Genomic DNA, 22940 nt, shown 5'->3' with positions numbered 1-22940 from the left:
GCAGCTTCAAGGAGTTCCCTGGCATGGCACTTCTTCAAACAATGTGCTGACGACAAGACCCGAGTGGTTTGCACGCTGTGCCATCAGAGCCTGAAGCGAGGCATTAACGTTCTGAACCTGAGCACAACCTGCATGACCAGGCACCTGCATGCAAAGCATGAACTGCAGTGGAGTAAACACCTTAAAACCAAGGAAGTCACTCAGGCTCCCCCTGCTACCTCTTCTGCTGCTGCCGCCTCGGCCTATTCTGCTGCTGCCGCCTCGGCCTCTTCCTCCGCCTCTGGAGGAACGTTGGCACCTGCCGCCCAGCAAACAGGGGATGTACCACCAACACCACCACCACCACCTCCGTCACCAAGCGTCTCAACCATGTCACACGCCAGCGTTCAGCTCTCCATCTCACAAACATTTGATAGAAAGCGTAAATTCCCACCTAGCCACCCTCGATCCCTGGCCCTGAATGCCAGCATTTCTAAACTACTGGCCTATGAAATGCTGTCATTTAGGCTGGTGGACACAGACAGCTTCAAACAGCTCATGTCGCTTGCTGTCCCACAGTATGTTGTTCCCAGCCGGCACTACTTCTCCAAGAGAGCCGTGCCTTCCCTGCACAACCAAGTATCCGATAAAATCAAGTGTGCACTGCGCAACGCCATCTGTGGCAAGGTCCACCTAACCACAGATACGTGGACCAGTAAGCACGGCCAGGGACGCTATATCTCCCTAACTGCACACTGGGTAAATGTAGTGGCAGCTGGGCCCCAGGCGGAGAGCTGTTTGGCGCACGTCCTTCCGCCGCCAAGGATCGCAGGGCAACATTCTTTGCCTCCTGTTGCCACCTCCTCCTTCTCGGCTTCCTCCTCCTCTTCTTCCACCTGCTCATCCAGTCAGCCACACACCTTCACCACCAACTTCAGCACAGCCCGGGGTAAACGTCAGCAGGCCATTCTGAAACTCATATGTTTGGGGGACAGGCCCCACACCGCACAGGAGTTGTGGCGGGGTATAGAACAACAGACCGACGAGTGGTTGCTGCCGGTGAGCCTCAAGCCCGGCCTGGTGGTGTGTGATAATGGGCGAAATCTCGTTGCAGCTCTGGGACTAGCCAATTTGACGCACATCCCTTGCTTGGCGCATGTGCTGAATTTGGTGGTGCAGAAGTTCATTCACAACTACCCCGACATGTCAGAGCTGCTGCATAAAGTGCGGGCCGTCTGTTCGCGCTTCCGGCGTTCACATCCTGCTGCTGCTCGCCTGTCTGCGCTACAGCGTAACTTCGGCCTTCCCGCTCACCGCCTCATATGCGACGTGCCCACCAGGTGGAACTCCACCTTGCACATGCTGGACAGACTGTGCGAGCAGCAGCAGGCCATAGTGGAGTTTCAGCTGCAGCACGCACGGGTCAGTCGCACTACAGAACAGCACCACTTCACCACCAATGACTGGGCCTCCATGCGAGACCTGTGTGCCCTGTTGCGCTGTTTCGAGTACTCCACCAACATGGCCAGTGGCGATGACACCGTTATCAGCGTTACAATACCACTTCTATGTCTCCTTGAGAAAACACTTAGGGCGATGATGGAAGAGGAGGTGGCCCAGGAGGAGGAGGAGGAGGAGGAGGAAGAGGGGTCATTTTTAGCACTTTCAGGCCAGTCTCTTCGAAGTGACTCAGAGGGAGGTTTTTGGCAACAGCAGAGGCCAGGTACAAATGTGGCCAGCCAGGGCCCACTACTGGAGGACGAGGAGGACGAGGATGAGGAGGAGGTGGAGGAGGATGAGGATGAAGCATGGTCACAGCGGGGTGGCACCCAACGCAGCTCGGGTCCATCACTGGTGCGTGGCTGGGGGGAAAGGCAGGACGATGACGATACGCCTCCCACAGAGGACAGCTTGTCCTTACCCCTGGGCAGCCTGGCACACATGAGCGACTACATGCTGCAGTGCCTGCGCAACGACAGCAGAGTTGCCCACATTTTAACCTGTGCGGACTACTGGGTTGCCACCCTGCTGGATCCACGCTACAAAGACAATGTGCCCACCTTACTTCCTGCACTGGAGCGTGATAGGAAGATGCGCGAGTACAAGCGCACGTTGGTAGACGCGCTACTGAGAGCATTCCCAAATGTCACAGGGGAACAAGTGGAAGCCCAAGGCCAAGGCAGAGGAGGAGCAAGAGGTCGCCAAGGCAGCTGTGTCACGGCCAGCTCCTCTGAGGGCAGGGTTAGCATGGCAGAGATGTGGAAAACTTTTGTCAACACGCCACAGCTAACTGCACCACCACCTGATACGCAACGTGTTAGCAGGAGGCAACATTTCACTAACATGGTGGAACAGTACGTGTGCACACCCCTCCACGTACTGACTGATGGTTCGGCCCCATTCAACTTCTGGGTCTCTAAATTGTCCACGTGGCCAGAGCTAGCCTTTTATGCCTTGGAGGTGCTGGCCTGCCCGGCAGCCAGCGTTTTGTCTGAACGTGTATTCAGCACGGCAGGGGGCGTCATTACAGACAAACGCAGCCGCCTGTCTACAGCCAATGTGGACAAGCTGACGTTCATAAAAATGAACCAGGCATGGATCCCACAGGACCTGTCCGTCCCTTGTCCAGATTAGACATTAACTACCTCCCCATAACCATATATTATTGGACTCCAGGGCACTTCCTCATTCAATCCTATTTTTATTTTCATTTTACCATTATATTGCGAGGCTACCCAAAGTTGAATGAACCTCTCCTCTGCCTGTGTGCTAGGCCTAAATATATGCCAATGGACTGTTGCAGTGGTGGCTGACGTGAAGCCTCATTCTCTGCTATGACATGCAGACTGATTCTCTGCTGTCATGAAGCCAGATTGTCTGTTACGGGACCTCTCTGCTCTGCCTGTGTGCTAGGCCTAAATATATGCCAATGGACTGTTGCAGTGGTGGGTGACGTGAAGCCTCATTCTCTGCTATGACATGCAGACTGATTCTCTGCTGACATGAAGCCAGATTCTCTGTTACTGGACCTCTCTCCTCTGCCTGTGTGTGTGCTGGGCCTAAATATATGCCAATGGACTGTTGCAGTGGTGGCTGACGTGAAGCCTCATTCTCTGCTATGACATGCAGACTGATTCTCTGCTGTCATGAAGCCAGATTGTCTGTTACGGGACCTCTCTGCTCTGCCTGTGTGCTAGGCCTAAATATATGCCAATGGACTGTTGCAGTGGTGGGTGACGTGAAGCCTCATTCTCTGCTATGACATGCAGACTGATTCTCTGCTGACATGAAGCCAGATTCTCTGTTACTGGACCTCTCTCCTCTGCCTGTGTGTGCTGGGCCTAAATATATGCCAATGGACTGTTGCAGTGGTGGCTGACGTGAAGCCTCATTCTCTGCTATGACATGCAGACTGATTCTCTGCTGACATGAAGCCAGATTGTCTGTTACGGGACCTCTCTGCTCTGCCTGTGTGCTAGGCCTAAATATATGCCAATGGACTGTTGCAGTGGTGGGTGACGTGAAGCCTCATTCTCTGCTATGACATGCAGACTGATTCTCTGCTGTCATGAAGCCAGATTGTCTGTTACGGGACCTCTCTGCTCTGCCTGTGTGCTAGGCCTAAATATATGCCAATGGACTGTTGCAGTGGTGGCTGACGTGAAGCCTCATTCTCTGCTATGACATGCAGACTGATTCTCTGCTGTCATGAAGCCAGATTGTCTGTTACGGGACCTCTCTGCTCTGCCTGTGTGCTAGGCCTAAATATATGCCAATGGACTGTTACAGTGGTGGGTGACGTGAAGCCTCATTCTCTGCTATGACATGCAGACTGATTCTCTGCTGACATGAAGCCAGATTCTCTGTTACTGGACCTCTCTCCTCTGCCTGTGTGTGTGCTGGGCCTAAATATATGCCAATGGACTGTTGCAGTGGTGGCTGACGTGAAGCCTCATTCTCTGCTATGACATGCAGACTGATTCTCTGCTGACATGAAGCCAGATTGTCTGTTACGGGACCTCTCTGCTCTGCCTGTGTGCTAGGCCTAAATATATGCCAATGGACTGTTGCAGTGGTGGGTGACGTGAAGCCTCATTCTCTGCTATGACATGCAGACTGATTCTCTGCTGACATGAAGCCAGATTGTCTGTTACGGGACCTCTCTGCTCTGCCTGTGTGCTAGGCCTAAATATATGCCAATGGACTGTTGCAGTGGTGGGTGACGTGAAGCCTCATTCTCTGCTATGACATGCAGACTGATTCTCTGCTGACATGAAGCCAGATTCTCTGTTACTGGACCTCTCTCCTCTGCCTGTGTGTGTGCTGGGCCTAAATATATGCCAATGGACTGTTGCAGTGGTGGCTGACGTGAAGCCTCATTCTCTGCTATGACATGCAGACTGATTCTCTGCTGACATGAAGCCAGATTGTCTGTTACGGGACCTCTCTCCTCTGCCTGGGTGCTGGGTAGTGTTGAGAGCGAATATTCGAAAAGCAAATTTTTTTCGCGAATATCGCAACTTCGCGATTTCGCGAATATTTCGAATATAGTGCTATATATTCGTAAAAACGAATATTCGTTTTTTGTTTTTTCCCCCCCCCCACAAAATTACAGTACACATATAATTGATTGTTTCCCAAAGGTCCAACAGCTCAGATCTTACTCACATTGCCTAGAAAGTGATTGAGGCGCGAATCTTCGTAAGGCGATTTTATTAGCGCACATGCGAATATCGGCACGTCCCAGAACAGAGGCAAAGGGCTTTGCATTCATACATTAGTGAATTGAGTTGCGAATCTTCGTAAGGCGATTTTATTAGCGCACATGCGAATATCTACACTTGTCCCAGAACAGAGGCAAAGGGCTTTGCATTCATACATTAGTGATTGAATTGAGCTGCGAATCTTCGTAAGGCGATTTTATTAACGCAAATGCAAATATCTACACTTGTCCCCAGAACAGAGAGGCAAAGGCCTGTGCATTCATATAGTATAGCACCATATTCGCGAATACGTAGAACTTCGTAAAATTCGATTTACGAATATTCGTATTTTTTATTTTACTTTCCACCTTACAGATTACATTGATCTGTACTCTGTCAACTACTGTCATCACCCCCCACTGTATCTCGATTGATTCCCAAAAGTCTCACATTCCCTAGAAAGTGATTGAGGTGCGAATCTTCGTAAGGCGATTTTATTAGCGCACATGCGAATATCTACACTTGTCCCAGAACAGAGGCAAAGGGCATTGCATTCATACATTAGTGATTGAATTGAGTTGCGAATCTTCGTAAGGCGATTTCATTAGCGCACATGTGAATTTTGCATAGCATATGTATTATGCGATGCGAAAATTCGAATTATCGCATATGCGAAATAATAACGAATTTGAATAATCGCGAATATTTTACGAATATTCTTTCGAATATTCACAAAATTTCGCGAATTCGAATATGGGACATGCCGCTCAACACTAGTGCTGGGCCTAAATTTATGACAATGGACTGTTGCAGTGGTGGCTGACGTGAAGCCTCATTCTCTGCTATGACATGCAGACTGATTCTCTGCTGACATGAAGCCAGATTCTCTGTTACGGGACCTCTCTCCTCTGCCTGTGTGTGTGCTGGGCCTAAATATATGCCAATGGACTGTTGCAGTGGTGGCTGACGTGAAGCCTCATTCTCTGCTATGACATGCAGACTGATTCTCTGCTGACATGAAGCCAGATTCTCTGTTACGGGACCTCTCTCCTCTGCCTGTGTGTGTGCTGGGCCTAAATATATGCCAATGGACTGTTGCAGTGGTGGCTGACGTGAAGCCTCATTCTCTGCTATGACATGCAGACTAATTCTCTGCTGACATGAAGCCAGATTCTCTGTTACGGGACCTCTCTCCTCTGCCTGTGTGTGTGCTGGGCCTAAATATATGCCAATGGACTGTTGCAGTGGTGGCTGACGTGAAGCCTCATTCTCTGCTATGACATGCAGACTAATTCTCTGCTGACATGAAGACAGATTCTCTGTTACGGGACCTCTCTCCTCTGCCTGGGTGCCGGGGCCTAAATATCTGAGAATGGACTGTTCCAGTGGTGGGTGACGGGAAGCCAGATTCTCTGCTATGGAACCTCTCTCCAATTGATTTTGGTTAATTTTTATTTATTTAATTTTTATTTTAATTCATTTCCCTATCCACATTTGTTTGCAGGGGATTTACCTACATGTTGCTGCCTTTTGCAGCCCTCTAGCTCTTTCCTGGGCTGTTTTACAGCCTTTTTAGTGCCGAAAAGTTCGGGTCCCCATTGACTTCAATGGGGTTCGGGTTCGGGACGAAGTTCGGATCGGGTTCGGATCCCGAACCCGAACATTTCCGGGATGTTCGGCCGAACTTCTCGAACCCGAACATCCAGGTGTTCGCTCAACTCTATTCATGAGCTTTACCAAATCTTTAGTGACGGCAGTACATGTGTCCACATTCCTTACAATATCCTGGGAAGGTGTTGTAAATGACCACAGGTTGACATATGCTGTCATAAGCTCTGATTCAGATTCTTCTACCATCTCTACCATATTACTCAAGTTCTCTTTTATACTTTCTTGCTTTAGCTTTTTACGAATGTCTTTAACCCTTTCATGACCAAGGGTCATTGATGCCCCAGTGTCCAGGTCAAAATTTACAAATCTGACATGCGTCACTTTATGTGGTAATAGCTTTGGAACACTTTTACTTATCCATGCCATTCTGAGATTGTTTTCTCGTGACACATTGTACTTCATGATAGTCATATATTTGAGTCAATATATTTCACCTTTATTTATGTAAAAATCCCAAATTTACCAAAAATTTTGAAAAATTCACAATTTTCCAAATTTCTATTTCTCTGCTTCTAAAACAGAAAGTCATACCTAATAAAATATTTATTACTTAACATTCCCCATATGTCTACTTTATGTTGGCATCATTTTGGAACTGTCATTTTATTTTTTTTAGGACGTTAGAAGGCTTAGAAGTTTAGAAGCAATTCTTACAATTTTTAAGAATTTCCAAAACCCACTTTGTAAGGACCAGTTCAGGTCTGAAGTCACTTTGTGGGGCTTACATAGTGGAAACCCTCATAAATGACCTAATTGTAGAAACTACACCCCTCAAGTTACTCAAAACTGATTTTACAAACTTTGTTAACTCTTTAGGCGTTCCACAAGAATTAAAGGAAAATGGAGATAAAATTTCTAAATTTCACATTTTTGGCAGATTTTCCATTTTATAAAAAAAAAATCTTTAACACATTGAGGGTTAACTGCCAAACAAAACTCAATATTTATTACCCTGATTCCGCGGTTTACATAAACACCCCACATGTGGTTGTAAACTGCTGTACGGGCACACGGCAGGGCGCAGAAGGAAAGGAATGCCATACGGTTTTTGGAAGGCAGATTGTGCTGGATTGGTTTTCTGAACACCATATGTTTTTTATTTTTCTGCCGATCGTCTTGTGCAGGGGCTCGTTTTTTGCAGAAAGTGTTGAGGTTTTTATTACACTTTATAGGCAAGGTGACCCAAAAATTGGCTGTTTTGGAACAGTTTTCATTTATTTATTTTTACAGCGTTAGGTCATGTGATAGTTAGGAGTTAGGTCATGTGATAGTTTTATAGAGAAGATCGTTACAGACGTGGCAATACCGAATATTTATACTTTTTCTTATTTATTTAAGTTTTACACAATAATAGCATTTCTGAAACCAAAAAAATTATGTTTTAGTGTCTCTATAGTCTGAGAGCCATATCTTTTTTATTTTTTGGGCGATTGTCTTAAATAGGGTATCATTTTTTGCGGGACGAGGTGACGGTTTGATTGGTACTATTTTGGGGCTCATACGCCTTTCTTATCGCTTACTGTTGCACTTTTTGTGATGTAAGGTGACAAAAATAGTTTTTTTTAATGGTGTTTAACGGACGGGGTCTATCATGTGATATCTTTATAGAGACGGTCGTTACGGACGTGGTGATACCTAATATGTGTAGTTTTTTTATTTTATTTTTTATAGGAAAAGGCATTTTTTTCTACATTTTTATTTATTTTAACTTTTATTTTATTTTTCACATTTTTTTTATCAAGTCCCTCTTGGATCATTAGGATCCAGTGGGGCTGATGGCTATACTATACTTTGCAATGCTCTTGCATTGCAAAGTGTAATACACTCAGATGCCCTGTAGGTGGCAACAGCGGATGCTTTTGCAAAGCGTCCGGTTGCCAGGGCAACCATCGGGGCTGCCATCGCAGCGCAGCAGCCCCGATGGTGGAGAGAGGGAGCCCCCTCCCTCTATTGACCCCATGGATGCCGCTGCCGCGGCAGCTATGGGGTTACAGAACTAACAGCAGAGTGTCAGCATAGAGCCGACACTCTGATGATGGCGGCGGCTCAGGAATGGAGCCACCGCCATCAAACACAGCAGGGGGGCAGACTCACGGAGGGGGCATAACTGTGAAAGATGGGGAACAGATGGAGGGGGCACAGATGGGCTGCACAGATCGGGGGGTGTCTGCACAGATCGGTGGCGGGGGGGCACTGCACAGATGGGGGGGCTGCATGGATCGGGGGGGGCACGAGGACACTGATTTCAGGCTCTGATCTGCAGAGCACAGATCAGAGCCTGAAACCGGCATTTTAACACTGCTGCGATCCGATTGGTTAGTCTGCACAGACTAGCCAATCGGATCGATTGCTGGCAAGGGACCACTCCATACAGGGCAGGGGCAGAAGCTTTAATCCAAGCGCTTTGCAGCGCTCTGATTAAAGAGCTGCCAGAACGTATATATACGTGGTAGCTGCACGGGGTATGTGCAGCTATCACGTATATATACAGATTGCGGTCGGGAAGGGGTTAATGTATAATTTCCATTCACCATACATTCTGGCAAACTTTTTTCCTTTCAGTGCTGCTTCTTGCTCCAAATTTTCCAGCATCTTTGGGGTCGGTTTTCTGGCACATGATGAACGTCTTAGTTCATCTGCTTGGGCTATATTTGTTTGAGGCAAGACTAATGCTATATCAGACTCTTCTACCTCAGACAGGTTCCCTTGCTCTTCCCCCTCTACTCTATCTATCTTTGTATCCTCTAACAGTGGCATGGTAATACTAAGCTCAGACATTTTACTTTAAATGCAATACTGACAATCAATACGAATATTAAGAGTCCTTTGATTTTAAATGCAATATTGAAAAATGCAGAAATAAATGACTCTCACTTTAAATGTAACAGCGATAAATGCAGGCAATAAATGACTTTTACTTTAAATGCAATAGAGTCCATGTAATACAAACTGTCCTTTTGTTTTACTTTAAAGTCTTTTTCTGAAAACAAAATTGTCTCTTTATGCCAAAGCCTATATGCAATGATAAGTACTAAAAGGAAAGCTCTGACCTTATTCTGAAGAGCAGGAACAAATGTCAAATGTCTTAAGAGAGACGTTTCTATTCTTGATATGATGAGATGCTCTGCGCTGACTTGCGATGCTCTGTGCAGACTTGCGATGCTTGCGATGCGCTGGCTTGGATATGCTGCTTGTGATGTTCTGTGCTGACTTGCAATGCTCTGTGCAGGCTTGCGATGCTCTGCGCTTAGTTGCGATGCTCTGTGCAGACTTGTGATGCTTTGTGATGACTTGTGATGATGTGTGATGACTTGCAATAATCTCTGATGACTTGCGATGCACTGGCTTGGATACGCAGCTGCAGGCTTTGGGCCTAGTGGCGGTAAACTAGCTGACTGCAGTAGCAGTAGCTCTGGACTTTGGCCTCCCTCCAGGCGTCCCTTTCTCTTTCTAGGGATCGCAGGAGGGTTGGCGCTCTTTCTCTGACTATCTTGCCTTTGCTGTTCTGCCACTTTAAGAGTCAGCTACAGTTTGACTAATGCACATTTTTATGGCCTTTATGGTAGGTCCGCTGAGATGTCTTGCTTGCTCACTCAGGGAACAGTTGCTGTATGGCGGTATTTGCTGGTGCTCCGCTGCTCTAATGCGCTCTTTACTGTGCAAGTTGAGTAGCACTATCACTTCGCCCTCTGAGGGCATAAGTTCCAATGTGGCAGTGTCAAGGATGTAATAGGGGAGAACACCAAAAGACAACAAGAAGGAAGGGTAAAGACACTAAGCCTCACCGCTAGGGAAGGAAAAGGCTCACCACCTATAAAACCCTGCTCTTGGCCCTAACTCCTATCTGTATGGGAACCTCTCGATGGTAGAGATGCCCATACACAGGAACCTAGAAAACCCTGGTGACCCTTGGATGCCCTAAAGGTAATGACAGGACAGAGACAACCTGTTCCTTCCCTGGTGAAGGAACTAGCGTCTCACTGAGGCCTAGTAAACAACCAGGGGGGAATACAAAACACAACAAGCGGAACACTTAACTTCTGAGGATGATTGATGAACAGGACTTCAACAAGAACCACACTCCAGCTCTTCCAAAACCAAATGAAGCTATCCAGAGCAAGGAGTGATGGGTAAAGTTAGACTAAAAAGGGAAAGGTAAAGGTCACATGATCCACACCTGAACAGGAGGTGTGGACATACCAGCAACACACAGACAAAGTGAAACCAAAAGAGGCTCTTAGATCACTCATGTGCAGTCATGTTATTCTTTCAGACCTTCTAACACCTGTCACAGGTATGACAGCATCATAGGTTATGTGCGCGTTGGGCTTTGCGCGAGACTACTGTCCCATAATCATAAGTTTTAGTAATCTATGAAGCTGTGCGCTCCCGTGTACATGATCAATGAGATGGCCCGCTCAAGGGCCGAATGTCTCAGAGGGCATATGGTCGTGTGCATGGGCCCTTATTAAAAAAAAAAATGTTTTATGCATGTGTGTGTTGTGTGTGTGTGTGTGTGTGTGTGTGTGGAAGGGGGGGGGGGGGGGGTTGGTCACCAAAACTGTGTTTTTAGTATTTTTATATTTTAATAGTGAAGACTTTTTTATTTATTTATCTTTATATAAAACATTGGGAAGGGCGGTGATACTGTCTACAGCTTGCAGTACATGGCAGCCTCCCCTTTCTGCCTGCTGTTCCGCCATGTACTAGTGCTTATTATGGCACATATAAGCGCACACCCTCTGCATATACAGTATAAGAGTAACAAAATAAGCAGTAGTAGATATCAGAACAGCAAGCAGGGGGGCGCAGACAGGGGCCAGGGGGGCACAGACCAGGGGGGCACAGACCAAGGGGGCGCAGAAAGGGCCAGAGTGGCACACACAGGGACCAAGGAGGCACAGACAATGGCCAGGAAGGTGCACACAGGGGCCAGGGGCACAGACAAAGGCCAGGGGGCCCAGATAAGGGCCAGGGGTTGCACTGAAAGGGCCAGGGTGGCACACACAGGGGCCAAGGGGGCACAGGCAAGGGCCAGGGAGGTACACACAGGGCCAGGGGCGCAGACAAAGGCCAGGGGCACAGACATACCTGAAAAGCCCAGTGAGTCAGTCACTGATGTGCACTGCTGTGCAGCTGCCGTGTTGCTCCTATTGCCCGCTGCACTGTTTCTCCCGTCTGCCACTCCCTCCTCAGGTCAGGACAACTCAGTGGCCGTGCCTAACTATAACAGCGCGCTGCCGAGTGCAGGCTTATACCGGCTTAATTCCTGGATCTGGCAGTAAGATGCACACGGATGGGGGGGGGAGGGTGGAGGGATTTGGAAGGATGATGATGGAAAAGCACAGGCAAGCCGGCCCCCAATGGCGCCGCACTGTATGTGAAGGGGCCTGGCCTGAAAAACTGTGTTAAAACTTGACTGACAGTCTGACACGCTGCCGGGCGCTGGGCCCCTTGTTAGCCCGGGCCCTGAAGCAGCCCTCTGTATTAGACGTATTGGCCCTCTCTGTATATGAAGTAAAGTATTGGCCCCCTCTTTATCATTATGGCCCACTTTCTCTCTCTCTCTCTCTCTATATATATGCTGTCTTGACACCTTTTTCTGGGAGGTCATTATCACCTACTGACTCCACGTAGGATAATGGAATCAACACCTTTGACCCCATGCTGGGTATAATGACCTCTGACCCCATGCTGGGTATAATTACCAGATGTTGATTCAGTTACATATTTATTCCCAGAGAATTCTTGTACAGTCACTCAGAATTGAGAAAGCTCGTTGGAAGAACGAGTGAAACGTTTTCAAGAAATCTACAGTAAGTCCAGTTGCCTTGATTTATTCTTTACATATACACCCCCATAGTGCCCCCAGTGCTGCCTGCCTTAGGATGCATACATAAAAAAAATTGAAAATACTCACTTCTCTTCTTCACTGCTTGTGGCCTGTGTTTGGGCGACCCGGTGCAGACTGTCACTAGCACATATTTGTGATCCTTGTGCCGTTTAACTGCCTGAAGGGATTTAGGGGTCATTATTTCAGAAGACAAAGGTAGGCAGACAATGTCATAGAGCAGCAGGAAATGCTAGCAGAATGCTTGGGTGTATAGGGAGAGGCATTACCAGTAGAAAGAGGGAGGTGCTCATGCCGCTCTACAGCACTAGTGAGACCTCATTTGGAGTATTGTGCTCAGTACTGGAGACCATATCTCCAGAAGGATATTGATACTTTGGAGAGAGTTCAGAGAAGAGCTACTAAACTGGTACATGGATTGCAGGATAAAACTTACCAGGAAAGATTAAAGGACCTTAACATGTATAGCTTGGAAGAAAGACGAGACAGAGGGGGATATGATAGAAACTTTTAAATACATAAAGGGAATCAACAAGGTAAAAGAGGAGAGAATATTTAAAAGAAGAAAAATGGCTACAAGAGGACACAGTTTTAAATTAGCGGGGCAAAGGTTTAAAAGTAATATCAGGAAGTATTACTTTACTGAGAGAGTAGTGGATGCATGGAATAGCCTTCCTGCAGAAGTGGTAGCTGCAAATACAGTGAAGGGGTTTAAGCATGGGATAGGCATAAGGCCATCCTTCATATAAGATAGGGCCAGGGGCTATCCATAGTACTTAGTATATTGGGCAGACTAGATGGGCCAAATGGTTCTTATCTGCCGACACATTCTATGTTTCTATGTTTCTATAATACCCTCATTTTACTGCCTGCTGACTGGCGCCCCCTGCAATTTGGCGCCCGGTACAATGTTCCCCCCCACTGCACCCCCATGCTACACCTCTGAGTGGATATAACATTATATTGTACCATCTTATATGATATACCTCTTGTGTATTGTTTATTTTCCTGTTTTGCAATAGTCTTGGAATGGCATAAGGTTTTCTGCCATGGATTTTTGCTGTGGATTTGCAGTTTGTGATGTCATGGATTGACCTCCAGATTAGCTCTGTTTAATAGGGGTAATCCATGTGCAGCTACCCAGTCATGTTTTCCATAAAGGTTCCATATCAAGAAGAAACTTGTCGCTTCATTATTTAATTTCAGACGCTGTATGAATGGCAACATTATTAAGTAGCGATGAGCAAAGTTTAAAAAAAATAACAAAGTTAACAAAAATGTTAAGAATTACTCCGTAACAAATCGCATCCCATTGTAAGGAGTGGGGGTAATGAAGGGGGAACAGCAATCGCACTGCTCCCTATCATTTAACCCCTCAGATGCTGCATTCAACGCATCCAGGGGTTAAAACAAAAAAATACATCGATTTTATCGCAGAGAGGACGTCACGGCCATCTTGATTGAAGTAAACATGCAAATTCTCGTGTGTGCTGACATGTGATGTCCCCATGTCATCGCGCTGCGCAGTGAAGTCATTCGAGATTACGTCACCGCGCCCTCCCAGCGTGATGATGTGGTGATGTGAGAATTGGCATGTTTTCTTCAGTCAAGATGGCCGTGACATTCTTTCCATGATCAAATGGATAAGATATGTTTTGGGTTTTCATTCGTTAGCATTAAGCGCCAGGAAATTCAGCTTAATCAAATTGTTCCTGAAATTTGGATCGAATTCCACTTTGTTAACTTTGAATCGCTCAACACTATAAATTATTATTGGAAATAATGGAAGTACAAATACAAATGACATGTATTTATAGCCATAGGAATATCTGCCATAGATGCAGATTGAACAAAAGAGGAGATCACCTTTAGGCTACATTCACACGAACGTATTTTGTTTCCGTGTCCGTTCCATTTTTTGGGGATGAGGACTCATTCATTTCAATGGGTCCAGAAAAAATGCGGACTGCATTGTTACAATGGCTCCGCAAAAAAAACGGATGCCATACGGACACCATCATTTTTTTTTTTTGTTGCAGATCTGCAATTTGCAGACCGCAAAACACATACGGTTGTGTGAATCTAGCCTTAGGGCTCATGCACACAGCTGTATGTATTTTGTGGTCCGCATAACACGGATCCGCAAAATAAACAGAAGACAATCCTGTGACATCTGTGTTGCATCAGTTTTTTTTTTTTGCGGATCTGTTGTAACAATGCCTGTCCTTGTCCACAAAATGAACAAGAATAGGACATTTTTTTGCAGAATGGGCTTGCGGACATATGGTAAAGGAATGCACACGGAGTAATTTCGTCATTTCAGTTTTTTTGCGGACCCGTTGAAGTGAATGGTTCCGCATACAGGCTGCAAAACAACCGGAACTGACACGGAAAGAAAATATGGTTGTGTGCATGAGCTCTTACAAGAATAATGGCTAATGCTTTCTCCAAGATTTTGACATCATAGGCCTGGAAGGCTAGGGCTACACAGCGACATGTCGCACAAAAATCCAACTTAGATGGATTTTTTCCAATTGTCATGTCACAGTCTCAGCATGCCACAGTGCGACACCATTGACTAGCATAAAAAAATGTTGCGTAACTTTTCGGCGATAAGAAGTTGCGTGACACATGTCACGGTCTAGCCCTAGCCTAAGAGTCAGAGAAAATGGTTCCTAACCTAGCTTTATCAATGCTTCTATAATCGCTTCATTCATAAAATGAGGATGTGACCCATCAATTACAGCCTCCTAAAAGAGGGTGCAGCAAGTGGGGGGAAGGGAGCAGGATATCAGACGACACCTGTAATCATTTAAATCTCTGCTTGAGCTATAACTGCATGCCAAGTTTTGCAACGATCCAAAATTTCTATCTGGGTTCTTATTTTTTTTTATTCAATGGTAGTATAATACATGCAATAAATATATTATTATATTATAATAAGATCTTATAATGTTTCTCTTGCTTGCAGGTTGTTACGAGCGTCAATCACCATTTCCTGGAAAATCGTATATATAGAGATGTGATATTGATCATGTGGGATCCTGCTCCATATGATGCTGATATATATCAGGTAAAATGAACACGTCCTGAAAGTATTTTTTTATATGCATATTATGGATAAGCAAACCAGTAGTGGAAGTCAATAGGAGAACCCCAGGCACCTCCTGCTCTGAAGAGGGGAGGGGGTCAGACTCTAGTTCAGATTAGGAGTCCCTGCTCTGACTCCATATATAGTTATATGCATATATGGAGTCAGTGCTTGGGGACACCCTAGGGCATTTAAATCTAATTTCTGCCAGGATTTGAACTCCCGATGTTGCACATTAGAGAAAAGCATCTTATCCACTCAGCTATAAAGCTGAATGCTAAACTGTGTCCGAAAAACCTCATAGAAGTTTCTGATGTAGTGAGTATTCCTATTCAGCAGAAGACTTATTTTATATTTCTGTGTAGATTAACATGTAGCTCTATAGCAGCGGTCAGCAACCTTCGGCACTCCAGATGTGTTGAAACTACGACTCCCAGCAGGCTAATTCACTTTTATGGGAGTTCTGAAAATAGCTAAGCAAGTGTGCATGCTGGGAGTCGTAGTTTCACCACAGCTGGAGTGCCGAAGGTTGCTGATCCCTGCTCTATAGTGTAGTGGTTAACATCCTTGACTCTAATGTACAAGTTTGAATCACGGCAGAAACATTTATGTATATATAAGTTTTTAGCCATAATATATTTACATATATTATTATATAGTAATAATAGTAGGTGATGATAGGAATAAGGTAAAATTATAAATAGATCAAACATAGAATAAGGGAAGGATGAAAGATACAAAAGAAACTTTAGTCGATGAAGTAGATGTGTAGTTCGTTTATTCCAATGTAAATTATAGATGCTTAGTAAAATGAGTGGTGTGCGCCAGCAGGGTGAGTGATGGTTATGCCAAGAAAACTGTGTATAGTAATAGGGACTAGATATTACTCACAGAAATCCTTCAATGACTGTGTGGCTAATGGTGGGTATCACCTATGAGACTACCCACCATTACCCACACCGTTATTGAAGGATTTTGGATTTCTGCATAACCAGAAGAAAACAATAGGATCAACATATCGCAGGATAGAAGCATCAGCATCAGCTGACCGGCACAGAGGAAACCACGTGGCAGATCACATGAGACGCCAAGCCAGCTACACAGACCGCGCAAACATACAACATGAAGCAGCAAGATGCCGGGGACTATTACTGAATCCAGCACTGCTATCACACAGCGAAAAGTCTGACTGCAGGGTGAGTATTAGCTAATTGCCATATGGGATGCCACCGACAATAGCGGACATTGAGCCATCAAACACACTGAGTAATAACTAGTCCCTATTACTATACACTGCTTTCTTGGCATAACCATCACTCACCCTGCTGGCGCACACCACTCATTTTACTAAGCATCTATAATTGACATTGGAATAACCCAACTACACATCTACTTCATCGACTAAAGTTTATTTTGTATCCTTCATCCTTCCCTTATTCTATTTTTGATCTATTTATCATTTTACCTTATTCCTATCATCACCTACTATAATTATTATTATTTGATAATTTTTTCACCATTTTTATCACTATTATAATTTTTTCACTCCCTTGGACATTTACCTGCAAGCAACAAAATTGCATTAGGTATTCATATCTATGATCGAACTTCAACCACCAACTTATTAAAAGACACATCAATCAATGATATATAAATCACTACTACCCATCATACATTTTTATCCTGCCAACCCTTTTAATCACTTTTTAGTCTAATCCAAGTTTTAAAATCATTATCAAATAAACAACATTTTTATTCATCAATAAACACATATTTTGTATTAACCAGATATTAAGTGCCTGCCTAGTGTTTATTTATTTGAATTCTTTTGCACACTAGTGGCTGGGTGAGTCACTATAGACAGAGCACTAATCCAGGGCGAGTAATTGGGAGAGCCACTATTAGTTTCTTGCCATAAAGTAGTGTTCCCCAACTCCAGTCATCAGGGCCCACCTACAGGTCATGATTTGAGAATATCTCACAGAATGAAGACGTGTGGTAAGTCCTGAGGCATTGACACTATTTATATCACCTGCTGAATACTAAGGAAATCCTGAAAACATGACTGGCAGGTGGGCACTGAGGACTGGAGTTGGGGAACTCTGCTATAAAGCACCTAATGACATGTGGCTCAGTCTTAGTCAGGTAGACCTGAGCATAGAAAGGGAAAGACAGTGTATAGAGTGTTATTGGAAGATTTTTATTACAAAAACTTTTCACAGACCCAAAAGTCCTTTTAAGGACTATTGTGTGTGATAGCAGCAATATACACTATGTTTGTAGCGCAACCTGCACTAAATTGCTCAGTATTAGGGAGAGCTGTGCATAGGAAGGGACAGAGTGTAGGGAGTGTTATTGGAAGATTTTCATTAGAAAATTTTTCAGAGACCCAAAAGTCCTTTAAAGGACTATTGTGTGTGACAGCAGCAATATATATTTTTAGCGCATCCTACACTAAATAGCGTCTTATAGGCCGCTGCGGACAGTTAAATTATCAGCACCACATCTCCTGTGGAAAGTGTGCACATTCCTAAAATATCAGTAACATCCAGTGTACTTTTTCCGTAGATGGTGTCCGCTGCAAACAGTAACATTATCCGCGCCACATCTCCTATGTAAAGTGTGTGCATACCTAAAATATCAGTGACATCCAGTGTACTTTTTCCGTAGACTGTGTCCACTGCAGACAGTTAAATTATCCGCGTCACATCTACTGTTTAAAGGGTTTCTGTCACCTGAAAAATGGGTGACACCTGAAAAGCTGGCTGACATTAGCGATGTGCTAATGTCAGCTGAACATAACTGCATTAGTGCCATCTCACTGCCTAAAGCCTTTATTGAGAAAAAACAAATTTTTATAATATGCTAATTAGCCTCTAGGAGCAGGGGGTGGGGGCATTGAACCTACTCCTAGAGGCTCCGTTTGCCCACCTCTTTTCACATCCTTCTTCTCTTGATTGAAAGGGCAAGGCAGCGCTTCTCTCCTCCCGCCGGCCATATCTGCAGTGTAAATCTCGCGACGTTCAGTATTCGATGCAGGTGCAATGAGGGAAGGACGCTCGGCGGCTGCTGGCTTTCTTACTGCGACTGTGCCGAATACTGAACAGTGCGAGATTTACACTGCAGACACGGCCGGCGGGAGTAGAGCTGTCAATCAAGAGAAGAAGGGCGTGAAAAAAGGTGGGCAAACGGAGCCTCTAGGAGCAGGTTCAACGCCCCCTGCTACTAGAGGCGAATTAGTATATTATAAAAGTTTGTTTTTCTCAATAAAGGCAGTGAAATGGCAATAATATAGTTATGTTCAGCTGACATTAGCACATCGCTAATGTCAGCCAGCTTCATACCCATTTTTCAGGTGACAGAAACCTTTTCAAGTGTGCACATCTCTAAAATATCTGTGTCCGCTGCGAACAGTTAAATTTTCTGCGCCACATCTCCTGTGTAAACTGTGTGCATCCCTAAAATAACAGTGACATCCAAAGTACTTTTTCCGTAGACGGTGTCCGCTGCGAACAGTTAAATTTTCCTCACCACATCTCCTGTGTAAAGTGTGCGCATCCCTAAAATAGCAGCGACATCCAGTGTACTTTTTCCGTAGATGGTGTCCACTGCGGACAGTTAAATTATCCACGCCACATCTCCTGTGTAAAGTGTGCGCATACCTAAAATATCGGTGACATCCAGTGTGCTATTTCTGTAGACGGTGTCCGTTGCGGACAGTGAGATTACCAGTGCCAAATCTGCAGTGTAACGTGTGCGCCTAAAAATGTTATCTGTGACATACAGAGTACTTTTTACGTACACGCTTTGGACAGTGACATTACCGGTGGTACCTCTCCTGTATAAAGTTTCCGCATCCCAAATACCTGTGACATTCCCTGTAATTTTTTACTAGCCGCTGGTGACAGTATTGACATTATCTGCGGGATTTCTCCTGTTTGACGTTTCCACATCCCAAATACCTTTTAAAAAAAATTGGCGCATACACTTCAAAATCCTACGTTACTGTACATGTGACATACTTTAAAGCATATATCACATTTAAAATGAAGAAGGCGAGCAGTAAGGGACGGGGGAAGTGGTCGTGATGCTGATGGTGCACGCAGAAGCCGTGGCCCTGGGCATGTTGAAACTGTGCCAGCTGCCAGAGCACAAGAAAAACAGTCATCAACGATACCTAGCATCATGTCCCAGTTTGCAGGACAACGCAGGACATCACTCTTGAAGTCAGACCAGTGCGACCAGGTGGTCGGTTGGATTGCAGCCGATAATACTACCAGTTGGTTAAGCACCACCCTGTCTTCCACCAAGTCCAGTCTTTATATTCCTTCCACCTTAGAGAGTCTGGCCAAACAAGTGATCCCACGCTCGGATATTCCGAGGACCTCTTTTCCTCGCCATTCCTTGATTTGGTCCTCTCGCCAAGCACGCTTGAAGGGGGACAGATCTTGTACCCTAATTCCCAAACTCTTGAGCATCCACAGTCAAGAATATGACGATGGGGAATGGCAATTACTGTTTAATGAGGTGGATGATGATGAGATACAGTTGCCAATAACTCAAAAGCAATTACTGTCTCAAGAGGTTGAGGAAGAGGATGAGACACAGTTATCAATCACTGAGATTGTGATTAGGTCAACAAGTCAGGCGGATGAGCACAGAGTGAGTGTCACGGACGGTGTACAGGAAACAAGGCAAAGCAACATGTATAAACGACTCGCTGGATCCAAAAACTAAGGAACCAAGGGAGACCCCTGCAGAAGACCTGGCACTTTCCCTGGCTGCTCAGCCTATGCAAAGATCCGAATGGTGGAGGTTTGCATATCCACGAACCTTGACTATAAAGCCCTGAGCACCCTACAATAGTGAGGGGACACGACCACCGGCTCCCTACACAAGATACGGAGGGAGTCAGGGTCACCTGGGATCCAGCAAACAGATAACAGATAATGGTACAACACTTAGCTTTGAAGCAAACAGGAGGACAGAGTCAGCGTGCACACACACTCCAGGAAGTAGTATAAGCCGCCCAGAAAAGCCTTCTGGGGAAGAATTTAAAGGGAAGCAATTAGTCCAACTCATGACAGCTGAGAGAGGCTGACGAGAGGAGGAGCTGAATACCACAACACAGAAACTCAAGGAGGAGGTTCTGAAAGGCCTCTGTCAGAGCTTCTCAGCTGTCTGGTTGTGAAGGTGAGGAAATGGAAGAGGAGGTGGTGGACGATGAAGTCACTGATCCAACCTGGGAAGGTGGAAAGCTGAGCAAGGACAGCAGTACAGAGGGGGAGGGATCTGCAGGACTGCAACAGGCTGGAAGAGGCAGTGGGGTGGCAAAAGGGAGAAGGCGGGCCACGCCAAACAGGGGTAGGTGTTCAGCAGTCTGGCGCTTTTTTGAGGAAAGTGTGGACGACAAAAGAATTGTAATTTGCAACTGAGCAGGGGTGTGAACACTATCTACCTCACCACCACCAGCATGATCCACCACATGGCATAAAATCACTGTAATAGGTGGTCCGAATGCCTGGGTCCACAATCTGTTTTTGCGGGTCACACCACTGCCTCCTCTTCCCCTGTGTCACGTGCTGGCCAATCCCTTCTTGAATGTGTAGGCCAGGATGCCTCCTGCCTTGCACCTGGACCTTTGCAAGAACCATTAGCGACCACATCCACTTCCGTGTCCCAGCGCAGCGTACAAATGTTCTTACCCCAGGCATTTGAACACAAGCGCAGATACCTAGCCACCCACCCACAGGCCATAGCACTAGATGCGCAGCTTTCCAAATTACTGGCCCTGGAAACGTTGCCATTTAGTCTTGTGGACACTGAAGCCTTCCGCAGCTTCATGTCGGCGGACGTCCTGCGTTACACAGTCCCCAGCCGCCACTATTTTTCAAGGTGTGCTATGCCTGCTTTACACCAACATGTGTCCCTTAAGATCACACGTGCCCTGACCAACGCAGTTACTGGGAAGTTCCACTTAACCACGGACACATGGACAAGTGCATTCGATCAAGGACGCTACATTTCCCTGACGGCTAACTGGGTGAATGTTGTGGAGGCCGGGAGTGAGTTGTACCCTGGGATGGCACAGGCGCTATCGATTCCAAGGTTGATCAGGGTTGCTGCCAGCACCTACGTTAGTGGTTCCAACCACTTCTCCTCCTCCGCCTCCTCCTCCACTTCCACCTTCAAATTATTTGCGTGCAGCACCAGTCAGTCATCAGTCGATAGCCGGAAGCAGTGTAGCACTGCAGTGGGGAAGTGGCAACAAGCCGTGCTGAAGCTGATATGCTTAGGGGACAAACAGAACACTGCCGCAGAGCTGTGGCAAGGGATAAGAGACCAGACTGAGCTGTGGCTCTCGCCACTTAACCTAGAACCAGGCATGGTTGTGTCTAATAATGGCCGTAAATTGATGGCGGCTTTTTAGCTCGGCAAGCTCACACACATCCCATGCCTAGCCCATGTCTTAAACTTTGTGGTTCAGCGGTTCTCAAAACCTATCCCAATTTGCCTGAGCTACTGGTGAAGGTGCGCCAAGAGTTTGGGAATTGGTCAAACCAAAAGGCATGACCAGATTCTCAAATTGACCCTCAGGAGTATTAAAGGCCATTTTCCATTCGTCCCCTTCCTTGATTCTTACCAGATTATATGCCCCCCTCAAATCCAATTTAGAGAACACCTTGGCACCGACAATCTGATTGAATAAATCTGGGATCAAAGGAAGGGAATAGGGATCACTGATAGTGATGCAATTAAGCTCATGGAAGTCCAAACATGGCCTAAGAGTTCCATCCTATTTTTTAACAAAGAAGAAGCCTGCAGCCACTGGTGATTTAGAAGGTCTAATATGACCTTTAGGTCTCTTTCACACAACAGTTTTTTTTTCCATTTATGGGCCGTTTTTTGCTTTCCATATACGGTCCATATACGGAACCATTCCTTTCAATGGTTCCAAAATAAAAACGGAATGTACTCTGCATGCATTCCATTTCCGTATTTCCGTTTTTCCGTTCCGTTGAAAGATAGAACATGTCCTATTATTGCCCGCAATTCATGTTCCGTTGCTTCATTCAAGTCAATGGGTCCGCAAAAAAAACAGAACCCATACGGAAATGCATTTGTATGTCTTCCGTATCCATTCTGTTTTTGCGGAACCATCTATTAAAAATGTTATGCCCAGCCCAATTTTTTCTATGTAATGACTGTATACTGTATATACCATACGAAAAAACGGAATGGAAACGGAAAGACAATGAAAACAAAAAACGAAACAACGGATCCGTGAAAAACAGAAAAACTGAAAAAGCCATACGGTCGTGTGAAAGAGGCCCTAGCCAAACTCTCGGTGATATACTCTTGCTTGGCTACTCTTTCTGGTTCAGAAAGATTATACAACCGAGACTTTGGCAATCTAGCCCTGGGAATAAGGTTGATGGGGCAATCATACTCCCAATGAGGAGGCAACTCCTGGTCTCCACCCTCAGAGAAACATCAGAAAAATCTGAAAGGAAAGAAGGTAACATTTTAGTACTTACAACAGAAAGCGACTTGCTGAGACAGTTGTCAATGCAGTAATCACTCCAATCGAGAATCTGTCTCACATCGATGGTAGGGTTATGTTTGGTTAACCATGGTAAACCTA

The 22940-nt window shown here is 45.6% G+C and overlaps 1 protein-coding gene across 4 annotated transcripts in view; it reads left to right on the top strand.

Annotated features, from left to right (window-relative positions):
• The window catches only part of LOC122935669 (beta-galactoside alpha-2,6-sialyltransferase 1-like), a 418780-nt gene that overhangs the window by 321218 nt on the left and 74622 nt on the right, over window positions 1-22940 (top strand). For all 4 annotated transcript variants that reach the window (XM_044291488.1, XM_044291489.1, XM_044291490.1 and 1 more), the window contains one exon: window positions 15176-15277. In XM_044291488.1, the coding sequence (XP_044147423.1) occupies window positions 15176-15277 (102 nt within the window). The remainder of the gene's footprint in view (window positions 1-15175; window positions 15278-22940) is intronic.

Source organism: Bufo gargarizans, chromosome 4, assembly GCF_014858855.1.
Source record: "Bufo gargarizans isolate SCDJY-AF-19 chromosome 4, ASM1485885v1, whole genome shotgun sequence".
Classification (NCBI taxonomy): domain Eukaryota; kingdom Metazoa; phylum Chordata; class Amphibia; order Anura; family Bufonidae; genus Bufo; species Bufo gargarizans.
This window is presented reverse-complemented; position numbering and strand designations above follow the sequence as displayed.